The sequence below is a fragment of the Crotalus tigris genome, unplaced genomic scaffold, assembly GCF_016545835.1.
Source record: "Crotalus tigris isolate CLP2741 ecotype Arizona unplaced genomic scaffold, ASM1654583v1 scf7180000021643.52994198:917841, whole genome shotgun sequence".
NCBI classification, from domain to species: domain Eukaryota; kingdom Metazoa; phylum Chordata; class Lepidosauria; order Squamata; family Viperidae; genus Crotalus; species Crotalus tigris.
This window is the reverse complement of record NW_024098611.1, coordinates 437,501-458,463: the sequence shown is the minus strand read 5'-3', so window position 1 is coordinate 458,463 and position 20,963 is coordinate 437,501. Positions and strand designations below refer to the sequence as shown.

The window sequence follows — 20,963 nt, the reverse complement described above, 5'->3', positions numbered from 1 at the left end:
GGCCCTACTGACCTCAGCATGAAAAGCGGCACGTCCAGCACCACCCCCCCTGCCAACAGCACGAACCGGGGGGTGCCGGCCGCCCAGCTCAGCCCAACCGAGATCAGCGCCGTGCGGCAGCTGATCGCCGGCTACCGGGAGTCTGCCGCCTTTCTCCTCCGCTCGGCCGACGAACTGGAAAACCTCATTTTACACCAGAACTGACTGCTCGCCTGCCTGGGGGCTCCTGCGCCAGAAGAGACCGTTGTCCATCACCATCACCCCTCGGCCCAGGCGTTCTCGATCAATCTGCTCAGGACTGGCCGATCCTCTGCCGCCATCACCGCCCCGGCCAGGGTTGGAGACCCCGAGAGATTCCTTTTTGTTCTTCTTCGACCTGGAGCCCCGGGGACCCCAGGAGTCTTCTGCCTTTGAAAGCTGACCGAGCCGGTGCCCTTTGCCACCCGGAGCCGGCCTTGCAGTCTGGAAAGATGGGGACCACGGTGGTTTTGGGGGAGGAGGAGGAGGGGGGCTCGGGCTGGCAGAGAGCTTGAGGCAGAGTCAGGATTTTCTTGCGGAGCCCGGCTACTTTAGACACCCCTCTTTCTTCCCCCCCCCCGTCCCATCTTCTTTCTTAGGAATTGCATATTTATTGAGAAATGCACCAGTCCGGTCCCTCCAGACCTTTCCCAGTCCCTCCAGCCCCCCGGTTCTATTCTCCTCCTTCCCCATAATTTATTTTTTTTTCCCTAAAAAAAGAAAAAAAAGATTCTTGAGTTTGTAAAGAATTGCCACTTTTTATGTCTCTAAGTGAGGAAGGGGTTTGGTCCTGCATCGTCTCACCAGCTGTCCCGCGAAGGGAGCAGCCAGGCGTCGGAAGCCAGCAGGGGAAAAGCCGGCGCTGCTTTGGTTTTTTTCCTTCCTTTGGGCCACTTGATCCCCGCTTTTGCCCGGGGGGGGGAGGCACACTGGGGCCCGAAGCCAGTCTTGGAAGGACTTTCTGGGCTCATTTTAGGGCCAAAGCACCCCGGCCTTCCTGCTACTCATCATTTCCTCGTCCTTACCACCACCTCCTCCCCACCTCGTCCTCATCACTTCGTCCTCACCCTTACCACCTCCTTGTCCTCACCTCCTCTTCACCACCAGGTCCTCACCACCACCTCCTTGCCCTTACCACCTCCCCACCTCATCCTCAGTACGTCCTCACCAACACATCCTAACCACCACCACCACCTCCTCCCCACCTCATCCTCACCACCTCTTCCTCACCCTTACCACCTCACCACCTCGTCCTCACCACCTCATCCTCACCACCACCTCCTCCTCCCCCTTACCTCACCTCGTCCTCACCATCTCCTCCTTGTCCTCACGTCATCCTCACCACCACCTCCTCCGCACCTCTTCGTCCTCACCACCTCTTCCTCACCCTTACCACCTCATCCCCACTACCACCTCCTCCTCCCCCTTACCACCTCACCTCATCCTCACCTCCTCCTCATCCTCACATCGTCACGTCATCCTCACCACCACCACCACCTCACCACCTCCTCGTCCTCACCACCTCTTCCTCGCCCTCACCACCTCCTCCTCGTCCTCACCACCTTATCATCACCACCACCTCCTCCTCCCCCTTACCTCACCACCTCCTCGTCCTCACCACCTCCTCCCATTCCTCCTCCACACTCTACCTCACTCCTGGCTGCTCCCTGCTGGCCCCAGCTCACTTTTGAGGAGCCCAAGGTGGCCCCTGGCTGCAGGGCTTCTGAGAGAGTGGCAAGAACCCCCCCCCCAAAATGTAAAGTGTATGGAGAGGGGCGAGCAGGAGCCCATTTGAGTTGTGCCAGTAGGTTTGCCAAGACATAGAGGCACACCGAACGGCTGCCGGAGCCTGATTTTTGTGTGTCTGTGTGTGCAAAGGGATTGAGCCCCCTTTTTTTCTTCCTCCTCCTCCTCCTCCTCCAACCTGCCCCAACCGCCGCCTTGCAAATGCAAACGCACTTGCTTTGTTGCTCAGTGCAATATTGACTGTGCTGCTATATATATATATATATAAAATAAGAGGGAACGGAGGTGCTGGGGCAGCCGACAGGCGGTTTTAGCAAAAACAGCCTCAGCAGCAACCACCGGAATTGGCTTGGGGAAGAGAGCTGGCCCAGTTTTGCCCTCCTGGCCCTGTCCTATGCTCCCCACCATGTCCCAAAGGAAGAGCCAGCCCTGCGAGGTTGGGCAAAGAGGGCGTCTCAGATTTTTGGCTAACGGGCAGGCTAACTTGCAGCCGTTCCTTCCCATCCAGGGAGCGTCATTTCAATGTAGGTTTCTCCTAAGCTAGGGGCAACCAACCTCGGCTTGTGGACTTCGATTCCCAGAATTCCCCAGCCAGCAAAGCTGGCTGGGGAATTCTGGGAGTCGAAGTCCACATGGCTTAAACCCTATGCTAAACCCATCTACTTTCTCCTCTCTCTGGTGCTCCAGAGTCAGGCCGGGATTTGAACCCGAGACCATCTGCTCCCCCCCCAAGGCTTTGCTGGGCATGGGGACAGCAAGGCTGCCCTCCGAGGAGAAGGGGCCAGCCTCTCTTTCCCCCCCCCAGCTGTCCCCAAACCAAGAAAGGGGGGACTCTTACAGTGGAGGACAGGATCCATGTCTTTGCTAGCAATCCTATCTGTCCCCCCCTTGATTTGACCGTCGTCCCTCCCGTCCCAAGGGGCCCCCCCAACTTTGTGTAAATAGTTCTTGTACCGGGTCTGACACGCAAACACCCTCGTGCAAAGCCCTTATTGTGCAACAGCGGCAGAGACAATCGCTGTCCGGAAACACGTGAAGGTTCCCCCCCCCGTACCCCGCACCCCTTCCGTCTGCAACTTCGGGGCACATCAGGATTTGGGGAAGGGGGGCCGCCATGCAATTTTTGGCGAGGGGGTGGCGGAGGCCGGTGACCCAGACTGGACAGAGGCAAAACAGCTCCTTCGATGGAATTTGGGGTCCCTTAGCACCAGCCGGTGCTCCCCCCCATCCCCCTCTGCCCCCATTTCACACGTCTGGGGGTCCCCGAAGGGGCTCCTTGAGACCATCAAGAGGTGGCACTTGACTCCGCCTTGAGTTTGACTAGCCATCCCTCTCTGGATCGGAAAAAGTCGATCCTACAAGCCATGTTTTTCTAAGATTCTCGGGACACCTGGGCAGGGGTCTGTCCTGGAGGCTGACCCACCAGGAAGTCCTCTTTTTCCAGGCCAGTTCTCTGGGGTGTATTTGTGGGAGGGGCTCGGCTGCTGCCCTCTTGGCAATGGGGGGGGGCGCAGCAGCATTTGGACCTGGGGAAAGGCATTTGGCAGGACACCCCAGCCACCCACCCCAAGCCCCCTGCCCCATCTTTTAGAGGCCCGATTTTTTTCGTCGCTGGCCATCCCCTCAATTATCGGTCCCTTTCGGGGGGGGGGAAATGCTGCTTTGAACTCAGAGGGTTGAAAAAAAAAATACAACTTTGCTTTGTATTTCTTTTTTGTAAGACTTTTTACAAAGGTAGTCTTAGCAATTTCCACCGGGGGCGGGGGGGAAATAACCGATTGAAACAATCTGTCCCTGGTCTTGATGATTTTTTTATACCATTTTCGTGGTGCTTTTAGGAAAAGGAAAAAAAAAAGTTTTTTTTTTCTCTCTCGGTGGTCGTTTCCGAACGGATCCGCTCCGTTCTTTCTTCTTCATCTGTAATGTACCTAAGACCAACGTGAATTCTTTGTACTTTTTTCCTCCTGACTTTGGACTCAGTGAAAGTGTACTGTTTACATGTACAGAAAACTCCCAGCGCCCCTCGTGTGTTCGGCGAGACCCTCGCCTTGGCGAGGAAGACCCACCTCACCCCCTGCCTCATCTGCTTAGTGCAGCCACAGATCCGCTCAACCTGTTTCCCCGAGGCCCATGGGGCTGGGCTGGTAGGACAGGGCCCACCATGCTGGTCCCCTCCGGCCAGCTTGACATCCTAAAGACAAGGGATGTCCAATCTCGACAACTTTGAAGACTTGTGGACTTCACCTCCCAGACTTCCCCCAGCCAGCCAGGCCCGTTTTGACGGTAAAGGATTACGATCTCTGCAGAGATCGCAGAGAAAAGGATTACGAGAGAGCAAGGGATTACAATCTCTGCAGAGATCGCAAAGGATTACGAGAGAGCAAGGGATTACAATCTCTGCAGAGATCGAAGAGAAAAGGATTACGAGAGAGCAAGGGATTACAATCTCTGCAGAGATTGCAGAGGAAAGAATTACAAGAGAGCAAGCAGGCCCAAAATGGGAGCGGCACGTGAGAAGGAATGCGTTGATGCCAGGGAATTCTGGGAGCTGAAGCACACAAGTCTTTAAAGTTGCCGAGGCTGGACACCCCGAGTTAAAGCAAAAGCCAGGTAACAGCACGGCCCCTCTTAGTAACGAGTGGCTTGTGGAACCCGCCACTGATAAAACCCACGTGAATGATGGTCTGCAGGTCGCTGAGGCCAGGCATCCCCCTCTGGCAACTGCAGGAGGGTCAAGTGGCTGGTGAGTTCCCCCACCCCAACCATCGGGAAGGAGGGCAACCAAAGCAGTAGCCCTCTGGGGCAGTTACAGAGCTGAACTAAGCCCACCCATTTTCCCCTTCCCCAGAGATGGGGAAAAAAAACCAAACCAAGGCACTTAAAAGCAGCGGACCAAGGCAATCCTCGCTTACGTCAGTCCGTCAGAAACCTTCGAAAAAGCGTTCGTTCTTCCTTCCTTCCTAACGGGCAACCTATGCAAATTTCACGTGGCTCTAAGCAGATGAGGTCTTTTTTTTCCACCCCTTCCTCAATGTGCGATGGAAATCTCATTCCCCCCCCCTCCTTTTATGTGTTCTAGACAGTGGATCTTATTATTTTTCCCCCCCTCCCCTTCTTCCCAGTAAACGTGGCTTTAATATTTTAATTCTTAGCTCGCGTGTTTTGGTTTTTTTTAACGTGATGCGACTTCGAATTCTGTTCTGTTTGTGAAACGAGTAGCACAGGCCAATCTCCTCGTCCTATTCACTGAAAAAAAAAGGAGAAAAAAAAAAAAAGACCAACGAGCTGTTTTTAAAACCAAGCGGTTCTTTTCCATTCATGGTATTACTTGCTAAATGCACTGATTTCATAAGTATGTGGAATTTTTTTTGTTTTGTTTTTTTGGGGGGGGGGAGTTTGTATATCATATAAGACTGAATCTACTTAATAAACACTGTATAACAAACGGAACGGATCTTGCCTTCCCAACTCGGGGGAGGGGAAGCGGCTTCTCTTAAGACCGGGGATGGGTCAAAAACGAGAATCTACAGATTGATACAAAGAGAATACTGGTAGCTCAGGATGGGGGCGGGGATTCCCTGATGCTCAATAGGCTTGGCTGTACGTTTTCATCACCCAGCTAGACAACACCATCAGTGCTAGAAGGGAAGTGTGTGGAGAGGTGGAGGACTGTGAGGTCCCTGGTGCGCTCTGAGCTGGGTGGTTTTCTTGCAGACATTTCATTACCCAACTAGGTAACATCATCAGTGCTAGAATGGAGAGGGGCTTGCAGAGAGGAGGAAGAGGAGAAAAGAAGGAAGGAAGGATTGTGGGGTCCTTGGTGCTCTCTGAGCTGGGTGGTTTTCTTGCAGACGTTTCATGACCCAACTAGGTAACCTCATCAGTGCTAGAAGGGAGTATGGCTTGTGTAGAGGAGGAGGAGGAGGACGGTGGGGTCCCTGGTGCTCCCTGATCTGGGTGGTTTTCTTGCAGACATTTCATTACCCAACTAAGTGACATCATCTGTGCTAGAAGGGAGGTGAGTGTGTGAGGAGGACGACTGGGGGGTTCCTGGTGCTCTCTGAGCTGGGTTTTCTTGCAGACGTTTCATTACCCAGCTAGGTAACATCATCAGTGTTAGAAGGGAGGTGAGTGTGTAGAGAGATGGAGGAGGACTGTGGGGTCCCTGGTGCTCTCTGAGCTGGGTGGTTTTCTTGCAGACGTTTCATGACCCAACTAGGGAACATCATCAGTGCTAGAAGGGAGGCGTGTGTGTAGAGAGGACTGTGGGATCCTTGGTGCTCTCTGAGCTCAAGTTGTTTTCTTGCAGACTTTTCATGACCCTACTAGGGAACATCATCAGTGCTAGGAGTTGGTGGAGGGGAAGAGGAGGGTGTGGGTCCCTTGGTGCTCTTTGAGTGTGGCAGTTTTCTTGCAGACATTTTCAGCACCCAACTAGATCAGGGGTCCCCAACTCCCAGGCCGTGGACCGGTATCGGCCCACGCGTGCCAAAAACCGGCCCGTGCAAACAAACAAAGCCCCATCCGCGGGATGCAAGCAGCACACAAAACCGCACAGAAAAAACAGGCACGGGTCCCTGGTGCCCAAACGATTGGGGGCCGCTGAGCTAGATGACATCACGATGGCTAGAAGGGAGTGGGATTTGTTGTTTATGTATGTTTTGCCTAAGTCAGTGGTTCTCAACCTGTGGGTCGGGACCCCATTTGGGGTCGAATGACCATTTCACGGGGGTCACCAAACAAGGCTGTCCGCCATTTTTTTCCCCCTTTTCTTTGGCCATGCCCCTGGCACCCGGTGATGTATAAGTGGTTGGGGGTCACCACAACATGGGGAACTGTATTATGGGGTCGCGGCATTAGAAAGGTTGAGAACCACTGGTCTAAGTATTGCCCTACGTCAGGGGTAGGCAACCTTGGCTCTTTTATGACTTGGGGACTTCAACTCCCAGAATTCCTGAGCTAGCATGGCTCAGCTTGGAAACTTCTCCCTTTCCCCTCAGCATGGCTGGCCCAGGAATTCTGGGAGTTGAAGTCCACCAGTCATAAAAGAGCCAAGGTGGCCTACCCCTGCCCTAAGTTATATACTACGGAATGTTATGTATTAATTGTTGGAACCACCAAGGACACTCGCAACCGACATTGACAGGGCAAGCCACTTGTATATAAACCAGTGGTTCTCAACCTGTGGGTCAGGACCCCATTTGGGGTCGAACGACCATTTCACGGGGGTCGCCAAACAACGCAGTCCGCCATTTTTTCCCCCTTTTCCTTAGCTGTGCTACTCCCTTTTATTCTATTGGCTTTTGAAAGCCAATAGAATAGACTCTCTTGAATAGAGTCTAATTCTATTGGCTTTCAAAAGCCAATAGGAATTGTCCAGGCTGTGTCTGCCCTGCTGAGCCCGCCAAAAGTCCCATTCTGCAAACGGTGCTGCACCGGTTGAGTAGTCCTTGACTTACGACCGGCTGAGTAGTCCTCGACTTACGACCGGTTGGGGGTCGCGGCATTAAAAAGGTTGAGAACCACTGATGTGGAGGAACCGATTCATTGGTGCACGAGGCGGGGCTTGTGGACTAACGACAGCTTGATCGGGTTTCTGAAGAGGACCGGCATGCTGTCCTCTCTGGGAAGTCAGAATAGAGCTGGAAGGGACCTTGAAGGTCCTCTAGTCCAGCCCTCCGCTCAAGCAGGAGACCCTAGACCAGTGTTTCTCAACCTTGACAATTTTAAGGCATGTGGACTTCAACTCCCAGAATTCCACAGCCAGCAATAGGAATTGTCCAGGCTGTGTCTGCCCTGCTGAGCCCGCCAAAAGTCCCATTCTGCAAACGGTGCTGCACCAGTTGAGTAGTCCTCGACTTACGACCGGTTGAGTAGTCCTTGACTTACGACTGGTTGGGGGGGGGTTGCGGCATTAAAGAGGTTGAGAACCACTGATATAAACAGAGAGCAAACCCTCTTTGTGGCACGGATGATGTTACCCAGGTGGGTCATGAAACGCCCTCCTCCTCCTCCCTGCAAACCCCCCTCTTCTACCACTGATCCCCTTTTGCGACTGTCTGACAAGTAAAGTCAAGGGGGAAGCCCAATTTGCTTGACAGCCATATTACTAACGTAACTGCAGTGTTCACTTAACGGGGGCAAGGAAGGTCACAAAACGGGGGCAAAACTCCCTTAAACAATTCTTTTGCTTAGCAGCGGACATTTTGGGCCTCGTTGCGGTCGTTTTGAGCAGTCCGTCTCTTCCCCTTCCAAGGCCTGGCGCTCCGTAAATGATAGCAAGAAATCCGCAGGCAGTGCCTGCCGAGGGCACCCCATGGCATCTGGCTCAAAACACTGGTGCAAGACTGGAGAATGTGTACTTTTCGTTACCAACACACACACACACACACACACTTCTGGACTATAGGTAGTCCTTGAAGTCAGTTCGTTTAGTGCAGTGTTTCTCAACCTTGACAATTTTAAGGCATTGCTGGCTGTGGAATTCTGGGAGTTGAAGTCCACATGCCTTAAAATTGTCAAGGTTGAGAAACACTGGTTTAGTGACTATTTGAAGTTACGATAGCACGAAAAAAGCGGCTTAGGACTGCTTTCCCTCAATGACCGCCGCAGTGGTCACACGACTGAATTTCAGACGCTCGGTTCGTACTTAACGACGGTCACAGCGTCTCCCAGGACCACCTGATTATTTCCCTTTGCAACCTTCTGACCAGCAAAGGCAATGGGGGAAGCTGGATTCATTTAACAACCGTGTTACTGACTTAACAGCTGCAGTGTTTTGCTTAACAAGTGTGGGGGGGAAGGTCACAAAATCGGGGCAAAACTCCATCGCCGTCTTGTGTAGCAGCAGCAATGTCGAGCTCCGTTGCGGTCGTTAAGCCGAGCACTCCTTGTATCTTCTCCCCCATGGCCTGGGGCGCAACTAAGGGGTTGAACCGTAAGGTGGGGGACGCTCGGCACACCCAGCGGCTGCAGGAAGAGACGGGGGTGAACCCCCGACTTCGCAAACCAAAGTCCGAGTCCGTGCAAAAGACTTGCACGCACGGCAAAGGAAGCAACAGCCCAAGAAGCATACCGACAACCAGAGGACACAAAATGGGGCGCTGTTTCTCCTGTTCAAGCGGGTGGTTGTTGGGGGGACGGGAAAAAAAAAAAGGCGACCATCCGGGCTACATCTATAAGGCTGTCTACGTCCACTCAGCTTGGTTTGACACACACACACCCCTCCTTTGTCCACAACGCTCACAAAGAGATGCCGCTGGAAAAAGGAGCGTTGCAAAGCCGGGTTTGAGCTGTTGCAAATGTTTTTTTATTTATTTTTTTTCTCCATACCACAAGGGACATATAACATCAGGGTAGATCTGCCCCTCCTTCCCCCATCAGCCCAGGCTCCATCTGTACACAAACCACACATCTCTCCCCCCCCCCCGGAGGATAGAGGGGGTCAGAAGCAAGGGAGGGGTTTGGGGGAAGCCCATTCTTTGGTAAGCAGGTTCAGACCCTCTGTGGATTCACCTCTGAAGACCACCCACTCCCCTTTGAACTGGCCTTCCCTGCTCAGGAGACCTTGACTGGGAATGGCGCTCACCTGCCCGGGCAGGAGAGCCCAGGTGTTATTATTTTTTTTAGGCTGTTGTTGTCACTTGAGCAGGAGGTCTACGGTGAAAGCCAAGGGGAGGGAGACTGTCAAGAAAGGAAGAGGTAGGTAGGTAGGTAGGTAGGTCAAGGGGAGGGAGATGACGGGGGCCTTGGGTTGAGGTCTTCGGGCCCTTCCCGGGGGGGGGGGAGGGAAGAGAGTGGGCCTTGCCTCCTGGGAGACGGATTCAAATCTAGGGGGATCCACAGGAGGGGTTCCCCCTTCCCCTCCGCAGGACGAGGGGTACAGCCGTTGGTGGAGGGCGCTTCGTAACCGACACTACTCTACAAATGCAATACTGTGGGTAGCCTGAAATAAAACGAAAAAAAAAAAAGGGGGGGGTGTTCAAAAAAAAAAAAAAAAAAAAGAAGGAAAAAAAAAAAGAGAGCTTTTTATGTACAGAACACCCATTTTACAGAAGTGGCCAGTGAGCTGTGTACAACGGATTGAAGAAAGACGTGTTTCCTACAGATGCATAGAAGGTACAGAGAGGTGCCAAACGGGTTTCCACTTTTTTTTTTACACCCAAGAACAACAAAAAAAATTATATTATAGATTTATATTTATATACGTATGGGGGGGGGGGTTTAAAAAAAAAACAGAAAAAAGATGACACTGCTTAGAAAGTGAAAAAGTCCTCCTGGACGCGGGAAGAGGAGGCGGTGGGGGGGCCTCCTGTTCTCCCCTCCTGCGTTCCAGCTCTTGAAGCCCACCGCCCTGTATTTCCGGGTGGACTCTCCCCAGTGTTCGGGGAGGGTGGCAGGAAGAGAAAGTGGAAGACAGAATCAGCTGGATCGGCCTTCCAACAGGAAGGGGGGGTGTCTCAGCTCTCCCCCCCCCACCCGCCCCACGGCGCCAGAACAGTCCCAGGCCGGGGCGCCAACAGTGCCAAATCTTCAACAGTTCCTCGGTGGGTGAGAATCGCCCCCCCGAAACCAGCCCGTCTCCGTGTCTGACCTGCCACCCCTAGCAGGGAAACCCAAGACACACAGCACCAACGTTGCCTTTGTTTAAGGACCAGAATCTTGTTTGCATACAGGTTTGTTCCTGGTCGGCGTCCTCCTCCTCCTCTTCCTCCCTCGCTCAAATATACAGCTTGCTTCTCCTTCCCGGGGCTGCGAGCGTCATCTCACCACCAGGCACAGCACGCAAAGCTTGGAAGGGCCGATGCAGTCGTCGTGGCAAAAGGCGCCGCAGCCCTTGCACATGATCATGGCTTTCAGGCTGCAGGAGCACTGGAGGGAGAGCTCCTCCATGCCTTTGCCCGTCTCGGCAAACACCTGGGCGGAAAAAGACAGCCCGCCCCGGGAAGAAGCCGTCAGGTTGGCCTTGGGGCCAAAGGGCATGGCGTGGCTGCCTTCCAGGCTTCTGGGGAAAAAGGGGCTGCCAGCCGAAGAGGCGGAATTCAGCTGCAGCTTGGACAGCTTCCGGTAAAAGGCCTGCTTGATGTTCAGCTGGGAAGGCAGGGAGGAAGGCTCCAGGGGCTGCGGGGCCCCCTTGCCCGGCTCCTTCGGCAGCTTGAAAAAAGCCAGGTCTCTCATCAAAGGGAGGCTCTGCCAAGGCTCCCTCAACTTGGCAGGGGCCTCTTTCGGCGGCTCCCTCTTTCTCTGGACCGAGGCCTGGACCTTCCTGTTCTCGTCCCGCTTGGAGGGCCCACCCTCCCTTGCAGGAGGCAAGCCGGCTCCAGGGGCAGCACCCTTGGGCGTGGGGCAGACCAGTTTGCTGTGGGACAGCATGCCCCACATGGGGAAAGGCTCGGAGCCCTGGGGCTTCTGGGCCTTGGCTGCCGCCCCGCCCGAGGGGATGCCCGAGCCGAAGACCTTCCTGCCCAGAGCTGCAGGGGTCTTCTCTGCAGGAACGTTGTTTGGCTGCCCGGGTCCCAGAGAGGTCACGAACCTGGGTTCCGGGGCCGTCTTGAGCTTCTCTTCCAGCTTTCCGACGCCAGGGGTACAATCTGCCCAGGGAGAATCCCTTTGATCTGGATGAAGAGTGGGAGAGATGTGATTCTTTCCCAGATTCAAGAGATCTGTTTTCTGGGACTGACGGACGGCTTGATCCAGGGATCCCGAATTGGGATTCTTCTCTGGAGGCAGGGAGGCTGTCTCCGGCAGGCAGGGCCTTCCGGCAGAGTCCCGCAAGAGCTGGGATGGACAAGCGGCCTTCCCGGCTGGGTCAGTCAGGACTGTCCCCTCCTCGTAAGAAGCGTCCAGCACGAGGCGGTCCCTGCTCTTAGCCGCCTCGGAAGAGGGCAGAACGCTTCGTGGAGGCAGGCCCTGGGTGACCCCCTGCCCCTCGAGGGGCTTGCTCGCTCCGGCGGACAGAGGCTGGGAGATGCCTGAGCGGGGCCTTTCCTGGATTTTGACGTAAACGGGGAGAACCGATGTTCCTGCCGCGAGGGTAGCAGAGGGCGACTTTCTCCCGCACGGGGCGTTGGCAACGTCGACGACGGAAGGCAAATCTTCCCCGCTTTCTAAGACGACCTGTTTGCGTTCCTCCGGGTGCCTCTGGTTGGACCCGGCTTCCCTCACTTCCGCCAGGCGACAATCCCGGTTTATTTCCAAACTCTCATCGGTGAGCTCAGCATCCAAATCGGAGGCAGTCTCTGTGGTCTCGCTCAGCGGACTCCGGGCTCCCTCACTGCTGCTGGGGCTGGCGTTCGGCCCTGCCTCGGCCCGCTCTCGGCCAGTCTCTACCTCCATGCCCGAGGGTGCCTCTGCTGGGGACAGGTGGCTCTTGTGGGCACTTGCCTCGAGGCACGGAGGGAGCAGGCCTGTTGTCGCCTGGGAAGCTTCCTCTGGGCTACTCCGGGCCCCTCTTCCAGCGCCAGGGGCGGCCCTCTGAGGCTGGGAGGGTGGAAGTTCCGTCCCAGCAGGAGTGGGGTGCACTGGCACGCCCTCCCATGCAGGGGAGCCCAAAGCCGCTGAGCTGACTCTTGTGCTGCTCTCTGGAGCCAGATCAAGGGAGCCGGCTTGTGCTGCAGTGGTGCAGTCCAACATGGCGGGACGGTCATCTTCACGGCCCTCCTTCCTGCTTTCTGCGTCTCCTAGCCAGCCACTGCTCCGCTGGCTTCCCACGGGAGATTCCCTTCTCTCCTTCCGGGTATGGCCCTCCAGAGAAGCCTCTTCTGGAGACAGCGGAGATCTCTGATCCTCCAACAGTTGCCCAGGACTAACGGCCGGCGCTTCCGCTGCTCTGCGATCACGGGTGCCGCCTTCCGAAGGCTCCTCTCGCTGGACAGCAGCTTCCTGGGAAGGCAGACTTGTGGCCTGTCCACCCAACTCACGCCCTCCTTCCCGGGTGGGCTCTCTGGCCCCAGAAGGCAAGTTGGCTTCAGGCACCGGCCAGCCGGTCTTCCCGTCTAGGTGGGAAGGCGGCAGTAACTGTGCTCGCTGTAAATCTGACCAGCGCTTCCCGCGAGTTCTCTTGGATCGCCAGTGCTTGGCGCGGTGGCTCCGGGGCGGCCGGACCCTGCTGTTGTTGTTGCTGCTGCTGCTGCGACAACCACCACCGCCTTCGTCGGGACCCCTTCCGCCGCCTCCTGGCCCACCCCCACCTCCAATGGTGGAGGCAGGAGCAGCAGGCGCTCGCTGGACTCGGCCTTGCAGAGGACAGGCCTGAGAGTCAGCAGAGGTTGGGCTGCCCCTTCTGTCCGACCTGGCGGGTTCTGGATTGGGGATAATCCGAGGACATATCTGGTAGGCTGGCTGACCTTTAACCACCCAGGGGGGTTTGATTCGGGAAAGTTGAATCTGGAGAAAAGAAACAAGAAGAACAAGGGGGGGGGGGTTGGAGACCGTCCCCAAGGCCGGCACGTTAAAAGCCCTCCCCTGTTGCCTACTCTTTATTTTTAGAATTGTAATTCTTTCAGCCTTTATAAATACTTAATTTTTTAGAAGGAAACCTCCCCCCGGACTGTTTGAGAGGCAGAAACATAATGGTCCAGGCTGCCTTCTCAAGGAATGCTGGGGAACGCAGATTGGGAAAGGGCTCAGAACTACGACTCCCAGAGTCCCCTGGGGAAAAAGGCCTGGAGACGGGGGTCTTCCACCTAGCTTTAGCGCTAGAAAGGGCAAAGCTCCACCTCGATTATGGTTGATGCAACAGTAGTGTGGGGGGGGGGTTTCCTATTCCCGGAAGGAGGAAAAAAGGTGGAGAATTAGCCCACTATTATTTAATTTGTATCCCGCCTTTATTTTTCTTTTTATAAATAACTCAAAATGAGGAACGTCCCTAAGATGTCTTCCTCCTATTTTACCCACAACAAGAACCCTGTGAGGTGGGTTGGGCTGAGAGAGAATGACTGCCCCGAAGTCGCCCGGCCGGATTTTCTGCCTAAGGCGGGACTAGAACTCCCTGTCCCCTAGTGATTGGTTCAAAGTCACCCAGCTGGCTCTTATACCTAAGCCAGGACTAGAACTCCCTGTCTCCTGGTGATTGGCTCAAAGTCACTCAGCTGGGTCTTGTGCCTAAGCCGGGACTAGAACTCCATCCCCTAGTGTTTGGCTCAAAGTCACCCAGCTGGCTCTTATACCTATGGCGGGACTAGAACTCCCTGTCCCCTAGTGATTGGCTCAAAGTCACCCAGCTGGCTCTTATACCTATGGCGGGACTAGAACTCCCTGTCTCCTCGTGATTGGCTCAAAGTCACCCAGCTGGCTCTTCTACCTATGGCAGGACTAGAACTCCCTGTCCCCTAGTGATTGGCTCAAAGTCACCCAGCTGGCTCTTATACCTATGGCGGGACTAGAACTCCCTGTCTCCTTGTGATTGGCTCAAAGTCACCCAGCTGGCTCTTATACCTATGGCGGGACTAGAACTCCCTGTCCCCTAGTGATTGGCTCAAAGTCACCCAGCTGGCTCTTATACCTATGGCGGGACTAGAACTCCCTGTCCCCTAGTGATTGGCTCAAAGTCACCCAGCTGGCTCTTATACCTATGGCGGGACTAGAACTCCCTGTCTCCTCGTGATTGGCTCAAAGTCACCCAGCTGGCTCTTCTACCTATGGCAGGACTAGAACTCCCTGTCCCCTAGTGATTGGCTCAAAGTCACCCAGCTGGCTCTTATACCTATGGCGGGACTAGAACTCCCTGTCTCCTTGTGATTGGCTCAAAGTCACCCAGCTGGCTCTTATACCTATGGCGGGACTAGAACTCCCTGTCCCCTAGTGATTGGCTCAAAGTCACCCAGCTGGCTCTTATACCTATGGCAGGACTAGAACTCCCTGTCCCCTAGTGATTGGCTCAAAGTCACCCAGCTGGCTCTTATACCTATGGCGGGACTAGAACTCCCTGTCCCCTAGTGATTGGCTCAAAGTCACCCAGCTGGCTCTTATACCTAAGTCAGGACTAGAACTCCCTGTCTCCTAGTGATTGGCTCAAAGTCACCCAGCTGGCTCTTGTGCCTAAACTGGGACTAGAACTCCCTGTCACCCAGACAGCTTTCATGGCTGAAACAGGACTAGAACTCACAATCTCTTGGTGACTGGCCCAAAGTCACCCAGCCGCCTTTTGTGCCTAAGGCAGGCCTAGAACTCACAGTCGCCTGGTTTCTAGTGTGGTGGTTTTGCTACTAGCTGAAACTGGATTACCTCCCTGGGATTCCTGTTAAGATCCTTGCATTCCTCCCCCTCTCTAGACCCCTTCTGAGATTGCTCACGCACGAGAAGGCAGACCCCCCCTCCGCCCCAAGTGTGCCCACCCGCTCTTCCTCTCCTTCCTCCTGACCCAGAGGGAGACCCACCCGGGGACCCAAGCTGAAGGCATGTTTGGGGGAGCAGCGGCAAGTCGCCCCGTGATCCCTTGAGCCCGAGGCCTCAGGCGAAGCCCGGGAAGCCCAGAACCGCCTCCCGGCCCCCCGCCAAGGCAGGCCGCAGCGCCAAGACGCTCTCCTACCCGGATGGGAGGGACTTTGGGTTCTTCTTTGGTGGGCTGTGGCTTTTCTGGGTGAACACTTTCAATTGTGTTACGAAAGGACTGACGGTCCTCCAGCCGCGGCTTCTTCTCGGGGAAAGAGGGAGAGGCGGTTTGCTCGAAGCACTTCCTCTTCTGCTGCTCCTGCGGCCCCAGAGGCAGGCTGGGAATTCTGTCCGGGGCTGCCGCCGATGCCGCTGCCACAGCCACCGCCTCGTCCACTTTGCTCAGGACCCTGGCCACCTCCGGAGACATCTCGGCTGGGGGAGAAGCCCGGCTGCCTTGGCGTTCGTTGGCGGAGGGATCGGCCGGCCTCTCCTCAACCGGCGTGGCCTCCGCAGAGGACGGCGGCGAGGCCTCTGGGGTAGGGGCGGAGGGCTCCGGTTCGCGCAGCTTGTGCCGGTTCCGGCGGCTCCGGCAGCGGAGAGAGCGCCTCTTGAAGTGCCCGTCGGGCTGGTGGGTGGCGGGAGCGCAGGGTGCCCTGGCGGGGCCTTCTGGGGAGGCGGCTACGGTCCTGTTCTCCGCTTCGCCGGACGCCGAGTTCGGCTCTCCCGTGGTCAAGCCCAGCCTGCAAGGGGGGTAGAACGGAGTCAGATGGCAGACGATTCCACTAGATCGGTGTGTGTGTGTCTCTCTGTGTGTGTGTGTGTCCTAACTTGGCCACTTTAAGACTTAACTCCCACAATTTCCCACCGGCGGCCTGCACCCCGTCTTCGGTGTGGATTCACAACCGGCACAGCGTTGGGGTCCTTGCGCCCCTCGCCACTAAGAGAGGCCGTCCACTTGACTCTCCTTGGCGATGTGGTTCCGGCTAATGAAACATTCCAAAGAACTTCCAGGCATTTATTTTCCTAAAAGTCTTTTAATGTTACAAAATGTCGGCACAGGCACAACGAAGGGACGTTAGGATCTAAGTTCTCGTCCTCTGAGCAGTTAAGTTATCAGCATGTTCCCTCCCTAAATTAGCTCGTCCTCTGAGCAGTTAAGTTATCAGCATGTTCCCTCCCTAAATTAGCCGTCATATCTCACATTATCCAATTAGTGTGAAGGTCAAAGGTTTTCTTCATCTTTCTTTCCCGGGCTTTACCCCCCACCCCCCTTCTGCTCTGTATTAACCCCACAAATACCAGACAGTTCTGCATATTGTCAAAAGCAAGAATATACAATATTTGCAGCATTGACACTTGGCTTCAGAATTTAAGACTTGTGGACTTCAACTCCCAGAGTTCCCCAGCCAGCCATGCTGGGACTTGAAGCTTAGATTAGATCAATGGTTCTTAACCTGGGCGATTTTGTTTTTTAGGGGGGTGAAGGAACGAAAAGGGGGCGATATGGGGGAGATGGAGCGAGATGTTTTGGGGGACACTTTTGAGACTTTTTTGTACAGTGAATCGCTGCATATCTGTCGTACAAAAACATCAGATTGCTCGCTATTAGTGGATTGAATTTTGTTTTCAGTGGTCATTACATTTAAGTGTCTTGAATAAATAAGAAAATAATGAAATACATGTATCACAAAGTTTGGGAATAAAGTGACAGGAGGTGGCACCAAAATTTTTCACACAGTTGAGATATGGGAAAAAGACTGGAAATAAATTATTTGCATCGATATGTCCAGATGACAATTTGAAAGAAAACAAAAAAAGTGTTTGCATAAATTGAAGAATTATTTCCTATGTTGTGGTTGAGAGGTTATGTTGGGGGAGGGGGGCGATGACAACTTCCTCATTGGCTCAAGGGGGCTATTCGTTCAAAAAGGTTAAGAACCAATGGATTAGATGACCTTTATTGTCATTCTGAAGTCCACTGAAGTCCACAAGTCTTAAAACTAGCCACGTTTGGAGACCCCCTACGCTTGACAGGCTTCTGGCCAGGGATCCCCGTTAAGCTTTCCTGAGAAATGTCACAGAGGTTGGATGGGCCTTCCTTGCTAGGCGTTCCCACTGAGGACATCCCCTCCTGGTGACGGGAAGGGAAGGTGTCCAGGACCCCTTTGAGGGTCTTGGCAGGAGACATCTGTGGGCCCTGGGCCCTGGCAACAGCCGTGGGGGAACAAAGCCAGCTCCCACAAAGACCTGCCGATTATTTATTCAACTTATACGCTGCCCGTCAGTATTTCCAAACCGGACACTTACTTCTGCCCGTAGTAGTCCTCGAAAAACCGCTCTTTCCAGACTTCCGTCTTCTTTTCCTTCTCCATTTCCTGCCGGATGCGGACCTGCATCTCGTGAGTAAACTCCCCTGGAAGGGGAAGAAGAAGAAGAAGAAAGAAAGAATTACAGTTTGTTTGGCTTCATGGAAATCCAGAAAAGCAGCACACGGACAAGAGCAAGCAGGAAGAGAATCTGGCTTCCCCCTCCCATTGAGTTTGCTCATCAGAAGCCCGCTGGGAAGGTTGTAAGGGTTGACCAGGTGACCCTGGGACAGTGCCACCGTCCTAAGTACACGCCAGTTCCCGAGCGCCTGAATTTTGATCACGTGACTACGGGGATGCTGCATAGTTCCATGCTGGCTCAGGAATTCTGGGAATTGAAGTCCACGAGTCATTAGGGGGCCATAGTTCCCCCACGCTGGCTCAGGAATTCTGGGAGTTGAAGTCCATAAGTCATGAGGGGGCCATAGTTCCCCCATAATGGCTCAGGAATTCTGGGAGTTGAGGTCCACGAGTCATGAGGGGGGGCCATAGTTCCCCCATGCTGGCTCAGGAATTCTGGGAGTTGAAGTCCACCAGTCACGAGGGGGCCATAGTTCCCCCATGCTGGCTCAGGAATTCTGGGAGTTGAAGTCAATGAGTCATGAGGGGGCCATTGTTCCCCACCCCTGTGCTAGGCCGACACCTGCTCTAAGGATAGGCTTGCCCCCCCCCTCATCCCAGAAGCAGGAGACCTACCGTCTGCCAGCCTCTCCCTCCAGCTCTGGGCAGCGTGAGCAAAAAACTCGTTATTGAGGGCGCTTCCACTCAGACGCAGCAGCCCGTCTGTCCCAGCCTAGAAGGAAGCAAAGCGAAGGTGAGCACAGCGCCCAAACCGGCACCAACTCCATTCCAAAGGTGGGGGTGGGGGGAGAGAAAGACACAGAGAAAGAGAGGGAGAAAGAAAGGAGAGACAGAGAAAGACAGAGACACAAACAGAAAGACACACAGGGAGAAACACACACACACAGAGAGAGAGAGAGAGCGAGAAGAGAGGAGTAAGAGAGAAAGACAGACAGAGAGAAGAGAGAGACAGAGGAGAGAGAGAAAGAAAGGGAACGAGAAAAACAGAGAGGCACACACAGAAAGAGAGAAGAGAGAGGAAGAGAAAGGAAAGAGAGAGAGAGACATAGACAGAGAGACATAGACAAACAGAGACAAAGAGAGAAGAGAAAGGGAGAGAAAGAGGGAAAGGGAGGGAAAGGGAAAGACAGAGACACAGAAAGAGAGACAGAATAGAGAAAGGGAAGGAAAGAGACACAGAAAAAGAGAGAGAGAGAGCGCAACAGAGAGAGAAGAGAGACAGAGACGGAGAGAAAAGGGAGGGAATGAAAAAGACAGAGACACAGAAAGAGAGAGAGAAGAGAGAAAGGGAGGGAAAAAGAGAGACAGAAAGAGACATAGACAGAGAGAGAGAGAGAGTGCAGCAGAGAGAGAGATGAGAGACAGAGATGGAGAGAGAAAGGGAGGGAAAGAGAGACACAGAAAGAAAGACAGAAAAGAGAGACAAGAGAGAGACAGAGAGAGAAAGGGAGGGAAAGAGAAAGAGAGAGACAGACACAGAAAGAGAGAGGAGAAAGAGAAACAGAAAGGGAGGGAAAGACAGACAGAGAGAGGCAGAGGAGAGAGAGAGAGAGAGAAGAGAGGAACAGAAAGACAGAGAGGCAGAGAGAGAGAGAGACAGAGAGAGAAGAGAGACACAGAGAGAGAGAGAGAGAAAGAGAGAGAGGGAGGGAGGGAAAGAGAAAAAGAGAGAGATAGAGATGGGGGGGGGACCCTACCTGTCTGTCCACTTCAGGGAGGAGGAGGAGCAGCTGCTGCTGGAAGTGGAGGGGGAGGGCATTGAAGGTCCTGGAATTGATCAGCGCCCGCAGGTTGGTGTTCACCAGAATGGAGCCAGGCGTCTCAAAGTCTACGTCGTCCCCCCTGTTCCTCTTCATCTGTCCTGCAGTTTCCAGAGAGGAGCAGACAACCAGAAATATTTACACAGCCCCTCTCTGGGGGGAGGCGTGCGCAGGCCGCTGTCGCTTCTCAGCACAGGAAGCCCTGAGGGAAGTTGCCGAAAACAGACCACCCGATCCGCGCGTGGAGAGTTCCACTGGCTGCAGGTGGAACTCAGCTTATGACCACAGCCGGGCCCAAACTCCCCGTTGCTAAGTGAGTTGTGCCCCAATTCTACAAACTTTTCTCGCCACGGTTGTTAAGTGAGTCCCGGCAGCTGTTAAGGTAGCCGCACGGACGTTAAGCGAAATCTGGCTTCCCCCGTTGACTTTGCTGGTTGCAGAAGGGGGATCAGGTGACCGTGGGGGACACTGCAACCCTCGCGAGTACATGCCAGTTGCCAAACCTCTGAAGTTTGATCACGTGACCACAGGGAGGCTGTGACGGTCCAAGGGTGAAGAACAGTCATAATAAATAAGCTTTTCTCAGTGCTGTTGTAACCTCAGACGGTCACTAAATGAGGTCCCTTCCAGCCCTTTGATTCTGCGGTCTCCTATCTTCCCCACAATGACACCAGGAGGTGGGCTGGGCTGAGAAAGAGTGATGGACTAAGTCAGGGATAGGCAACCGTGGCTCTTTTATGACTGGTGGACTTCAACTCCCAGAATTCCTGAGCCAGCATGGGGGAACTATGGCCCCCCTCATGACTGGTGGACTCCAACTCCCAGAATTCCTGGCTCAGCTTGGAAAGCTCTCCCTTTCCCCTCAGCATGGCTCGCTCAGGAATTCTGGGAATTGAAGTCCACGAGTCATAAAACAGCCAAGGTTGCCTACCCCTGCCCAAATGCCTGAATTTTGATCATGTGATTGTGAGGGGGAAAAAAATTAAATATTTAAACCAGGGGTCTTCAAACTTGGCCCCCTCATGACTCGTGGACTTCAACTCCCAGAATTCCTCAGCCAGCCTGGCTCAGCTTGGAAACCTCTCCCTTTCCCCTCAGCATGGCTGGCTCAGGAATTCTGGGAGTTGAAGTCCACGAGTCATGAAAGAGCCCAGGTTGCCTAGCCCTGGACTAAGCTAAGAACTCACCTGCTCCCTATGTGCATTTTGCTCCCTTCCTCCCAGTCCTCGTCAATTTTAAGCTAATTTGATGCTATTATTTATTGTTTTTATTTTTATTATTATTATTAATAATGTTGGAAGGGACCTTGGAGGTCATCTACTCCAGGGCTTTTCAACCTTTTCACCCATTGTGCCACTTTTAGGATATGGCAATATCCGAGGACCACCAGTCGTCTAGCAAGGTGTCAAAACTTGATGACCCCCCAAAAAAGGAAAAAAAGTGATGACGTACAGGTAGTCCTCGACTTACAACAGTTCGCTTAGTGACTCTTCGAAGTGACAGTGGCCCTGAAAAAAGTGCCCCCCAAGCCACAGCCGAGCAAGACACCTGTCTGCCAGCCCGGCGGTGCTCTTCCTCCTGTCCGAGGTTTTCATTGTTGTGAGCATTTCTGTTGAGG

General features: G+C 54.1%; 2 protein-coding genes across 5 annotated transcripts in view; one reads left to right on the top strand and one right to left on the bottom strand.

The window, feature by feature from the left end:
* Positions 1 to 1,087, top strand: part of NOL4L (nucleolar protein 4 like) — a 119,923-nt gene extending 118,836 nt beyond the window's left edge. For all 4 annotated transcript variants that reach the window (XM_039318885.1, XM_039318887.1, XM_039318886.1 and 1 more), the window contains one exon: positions 2 to 1,087. In XM_039318885.1, coding sequence (XP_039174819.1) covers positions 2 to 204 — 203 coding nt within the window. In that variant the 3' untranslated portion in view covers positions 205 to 1,087. The remainder of the gene's footprint in view (position 1) is intronic.
* Positions 1,088 to 9,050: 7,963 nt separating this feature from the next.
* ASXL1 (ASXL transcriptional regulator 1) overlaps positions 9,051 to 20,963 on the bottom strand; it is a 45,279-nt gene continuing 33,366 nt past the window's right edge. The window contains exons 8-12 of the mRNA XM_039318892.1: positions 19,283 to 19,446; positions 18,201 to 18,297; positions 17,446 to 17,551; positions 15,293 to 15,878; positions 9,051 to 13,149 (exon numbers count right to left, since the gene is read on the bottom strand). Coding sequence (XP_039174826.1) covers positions 10,525 to 13,149; positions 15,293 to 15,878; positions 17,446 to 17,551; positions 18,201 to 18,297; positions 19,283 to 19,446 — 3,578 coding nt within the window. The 3' untranslated portion in view covers positions 9,051 to 10,524. The remainder of the gene's footprint in view (positions 13,150 to 15,292; positions 15,879 to 17,445; positions 17,552 to 18,200; positions 18,298 to 19,282; positions 19,447 to 20,963) is intronic.